The sequence below is a fragment of the Galeopterus variegatus genome, unplaced genomic scaffold (assembly GCF_000696425.1).
Source record: "Galeopterus variegatus unplaced genomic scaffold, G_variegatus-3.0.2 Scaffold470, whole genome shotgun sequence".
NCBI lineage: Eukaryota > Metazoa > Chordata > Mammalia > Dermoptera > Cynocephalidae > Galeopterus > Galeopterus variegatus.
This window is the reverse complement of record NW_007726581.1, coordinates 120,924-125,905: the sequence shown is the minus strand read 5'-3', so window position 1 is coordinate 125,905 and position 4,982 is coordinate 120,924. Positions and strand designations below refer to the sequence as shown.

General features: G+C 33.8%; 1 protein-coding gene across 1 annotated transcript in view; it reads left to right on the top strand.

Annotated features, from left to right (window-relative positions):
- PROS1 (protein S (alpha)) overlaps positions 1–4,371 on the top strand; it is a 75,742-nt gene extending 71,371 nt beyond the window's left edge. Inside the window, exons 14-15 of the mRNA XM_008569154.1 lie at positions 1,233–1,458; positions 3,894–4,371. Of these exons, the coding sequence (XP_008567376.1) occupies positions 1,233–1,458; positions 3,894–4,042 (375 nt within the window). The 3' untranslated portion in view covers positions 4,043–4,371. The remainder of the gene's footprint in view (positions 1–1,232; positions 1,459–3,893) is intronic.
- The last annotated feature ends 611 nt before the right edge of the window (positions 4,372–4,982 follow it).

Sequence of the window (4,982 nt, the reverse complement as noted above, 5' to 3'; positions counted from 1 at the left end):
CCGGGACCGGCAACGGGATTGCAACCCTCGGTGTTGCCCCCGCGCCTCGCTCAGCCAGTGAGCGGGAACCGGTCTGTATGTGGGATCCGAACCCTCGGCGGGAGTGCCTCCGCGTTTCCCAAGCGGCGCACCGGGCCGGCCCTGTTTTGGTTTTTTTAAATGGAATTCCTGTCCTCAACACTACATTCATGCAGTGGAAGCATGCCGTGTCTTTGATATTTTATATTTTCTTTGTTTCCACAGCTCTTTTTTTGCACATCAGATTCCCTTCTCAAGATCTATGTACAATATTTTGTAACATCGTTCCACATACTATTGATCATTCTCATTTTCTCAACTAACCATCTCTTTAATGAGTTTAAGGATATGGACATGGATAACAAATACCAGATTTTCTCAAATAGCCTACATTTGCGACGTATAGACTTTTCACTTAACATAGATATCTGGGATTCCTAAGTAAACATTTCAGACTCTGTTTCTACTGCCTGGGAAGTATCACAACACCTGTCTCCTTAGTTTTGATTTTATTTTCTCTCTCTTACTTTTTATATTTCTTCTATACCATATAAACTGTATGCATAGATCACTCTCAAAAGTTGAGTAATCTAGGTATATCAGTAGTTTGAAAAGTTCAGCAAAATGAATACATTTTCTTTTTTGAGAATCTTCTGGTAAATAACTTACTGCTAGTGATCCCTGATTTTTCTTTCCCAGTGAGACTCTTCCCAAGTGACACCTTTCCCAAGGTGACTCTTCGCTCACCTTGTCCCAAGTCTATAAGATTACTGATTTGTCACAGACAAACCTTTCAGTCTTCCTGGCATGTACTTACTAAAATTTTTCAAGTCTTTTCCCCAACAAAAAGTGATTCAACACCTTCCTTTTTTATATGTAAGTTTTGAAGTTAGGAAGACTTATAAACAGAAAGATATTGTTTAAGATACTGTTTTATGTTCCAATTGTTGGTAAAACAACTCTGTTGGTTTACTGAATTTTCAAAAGCCCGTATGCATTTACATCTTAGCTAAACCTGGAGTTTTTAAAACTAATGTATATTTTTAAATTATGATTATTATAATAATTAGTAAGTTTTCATTTAAACTTGGAGGCTCTATCATGCTATTTTTTCCTCACTGAATTTCATTTTTTTAATTTCAAAAACTCAAAAGTCACTCTTAAGTGGCATTACTGTTAGTACTTTTCTATTGGGTCTCTGCTCTACTTCTCAGGATATTCTGGTTTCTGTTGAAAATACGGTAATATCTCGGATAGAGGCCATACGACTGTGTGCTGATGAACAATCCCATCTGGAATTCAGAGTCAACAGAAACAATCTGGAGCTCTCTACTCTACTTGATAAAGATATCAGCTACTCTGAAGACCTTCAGAAACAACTTGGCATCTTGGACAAAGCAATGAAAGAATCAGTGGTCACTTACCTGGGTGGCGTTCCAGGTACTTGCTTACTTTTTACTTTTCAAAAGTATATTTTTAATAAAATTGATAATATTTTAAATATTTAATTTCAGTAAAAAACATCAAAAAGGAAGACAAAATTCCAGTATCCATTATTCTTTTTCTTGAAGTGGGGGGGACTGTACTGACATTTTATTGGTACATTTTTGTTTGTTTTTTTTAATGGTGAATTGAAACTGATCAAGTTTTGCTGCATTTGGCTGTCCTAGCTAGAAAAGATATATTATTTTATTTCATACTCACAATAGCCTCATAAGTTCAATATTTATTCTTAAATTTATCCATCATTTATTAAATATTTATTTATTTGTTATTTAGTTTATCTGTCATTTATTCAATATATATTAAGACTCCCTGTCCCAGAAACTAGGGACACAGTAATAAACAAAGATACATGGTCCCTGCTGTTAAGGCTTTTACAATCTAGTGGCAGAAGCAAACATTAAACCAATTAGGAAAACATCAAAATAATTAAAATTGTGATCACTTCTACGAAGGAAAAGTGTGGGTTACTTTTAGAGCCTGAAATTGGGGACTTGGCCTTGTGGGAGTCAGGAAAAGTAAGAAGTTTCTCTGAATGAGAGACTAAAATATAAACCTGATATTTGAAGGATTAAATGAATTTAATCAGGTGGTGGGAATGTGGATTGGAGTCAGTATGAGGGAAAATGGTCCATGTGTGGGCAAAGTGGGAAGGGAATGGCACACATAAGGAATACATAGATCAGTGTGGTTAATGCATATTGAACAAGAGGGGTAGGAGTGCATGATGAGGCTGTGAACTGTGGGGTGGTTGGAGGGTTTATAGACCTAATTGGAGTGTTCTGAGTCTTATTATAAGAGACATGAGATTCCTTAAGTTTTAGACAAGGACGTTGTATATCAACATTACAATTTTAAAAATTCACTCTGCATGGTGGATGGAGATTGATAGGTGGTAGGCAGAAATGGGTGCAATTGAGATGAGTTGGGAGGCTATTGAGTAGTCCTGATGAAGAAGCAGTAAAAATAGCAGCAGTAACTACACTCCCATCAACAAAAGTTATAGATGGACAGATGATGAATGGATGGATGGTAGATATAGTTAGTTAAGTACTAAGCCTAGTTAATTATTAGAAAGTATAATTACCATTCAAATTAACAAAATCTACATTGAAAACCACCTACTGTCTTACAAATTAGTTGAATGCAATTTTAGGAAAACAACGAAAGAGTTTAAAAGAAGTAAAACTGTCAAAATTTCAGTGGTTCCAGCACTTTAGCAACAGCACTGAGGACTACTTTCAGGCAAGATGTGTTGAGAAACAGAGCAAGGAAAAGTTGGGGGGAGCTGAAAACTGACATATTAAGAGTATAAACCATGGGATGGGTTAATTATTAATCAATATGCAAAGTAAGCATCTTAAATCGCGTGTAAAGAATTGAAATTCAGAGGATATTGATGATTCTGAGGATATTTTAAAATAGTGGCATAGTATATGATATTCAGACAGACTTAAAAAAGATTATTTAAAAATGCTATGAGCTCATAGAAAAGTATGGACTTTATTCATTTATATGAAAGTTAGAGGTGGAAAATCTGAAGTATATATTTTTTGCATAAGGTACTGAGGAAGCAGAATAAGGGCTAAAGAATATCTATTGGGAGTTAAAACTCATGGAGAGGAGCTGCCAGAAAAGAGGAAGCAAGTAAAGAGATAGATGTTTTTAAAATGAACCATAGTTCTTGGGAATCCAAGGGCATTACTTAAGTATTAAGTTAGATAAAGAGAGTGAAGTGCAGAAAGGCCCAAAGGCTCTCAAATAACCCTAAACCTTTCATGAGAAGTCATTACAATTGTTATTTTTTGAAACACAAATTATTACATAAAAGTGAATCCTTTATCATGACCTGCTGTTGTACATTCAACAAAAAACTATTTCTTTGGGAAATAGAGAAAACTGCTTTATTCCAGCAATAATACAAGAGATATATTTATCATGGCATTTTAAAAAGATTTCCAAGTAGCTATAATTTGGAGTTGAAAAAATGATTAAACAATGCTTAAACTGTTGCTCAAATTTAAACAAAATAATATGTATTATTTTATAATAAAATTAGAATATCACAAGTAAGAATATGCTGTTTTGTACTCTTCTAAGTATGTTTATTTATCTTAAGTTTGGATGGAACTGGTTTTGTTTATGAAATCAAAGAGACTCATAATATGCTGAATTTAGTGTCAAGCACTATACCTTGTATATATATATATGAGAGTTACTTAATGTATAGTTATTGAATAGAATTATATTATTAACTTTTCCTTTAGAATTAGAATTTGGTTGGAAATGGGAAGTCTGAATGATTCCTCTAGCTGTAAACAAATAATATGCTAAAAGTCTTGGACTAATAGTCTAATATTCTGTTTTTACAGATGTTCCATTCATTGCCACACCAGTGAATGCCTTTTATAATGGCTGCATGGAAGTGAATATTAATGGTGTACAGCTGGATCTGGATGAAGCCATTTCTAAACATAATGATATTAGAGCTCACTCGTGTCCATCAGTTCAGGAAAAATAAAATAATTCTTATGGCATATTTTCTCTGACGATAGTATCTTTTTCCTGTGTGTAATTATGTTTCCGTACAGCTGAAGGGTTTTACCTAAGATGTGCAATGTGCAGACTTTGTGTTTTTTTCTGGTACTTTGACCTTCCTGGAATTTTTAAAAGGTCCTTTTACAAAGAAAAAAAATTCTGTTGTGATATAAACCACATTAAAAATTCTTACTTCTGTTTCTGTCTAGAAATTAAATAAGCAAATGCATAAAAATTTTAAATTTGAGTTTTTTGCTATAAATGACATTGCTTCAATTTTTGTTTGTAAGAGTAAAATTTTGTCATCATAAACTAGGGCTTAAATATTTATTTTTCTCAGAAAGCAAAGAAGTAAACCTGAACGAAAGTGGGTGTGACTAAATATGATTGATCATAGGCAGATACAATTTTTGTTTGTTTTTGCTTTTTCCTGATGAAGGCAGAAGAGATGGTGGCCTGTTAAAAATGAATTGAATGGAAGGACTATAAGCTTTATTCCAGAACAATTTCCCAGAGGGACTAGCTTTGGCTTCATCTTTCTCTTACCTGCTTCACATTTAACCAATATCTTTACTAAATTAGAAAATAAGTAGGATAAATTTTCATGAGAGCATCACATGAATCTTGCTTCTTGGGAATTGCATTGTAGGGATGAGATGTTAGATTATGTGCAAATGGGTGTGGAAATCTGGGGTAGGTACATTCCTTAAATTTGGCTATGTGGGTCACACAAGCTCTGGAATTTAGTGATAAAAGAATGAACAAGTCTGGAAATTCATACTTTTCCTTGAACCTAACTTTAATTTTCAGAATAAGTTGCCAGAATGTGATTGTTGATGAACAAAAGGAACTATGAACACTAGAACAAATTTTAACAAAACGATAATCACAGAGGGACATAGTTAATACTGTGTCTTTGTAAT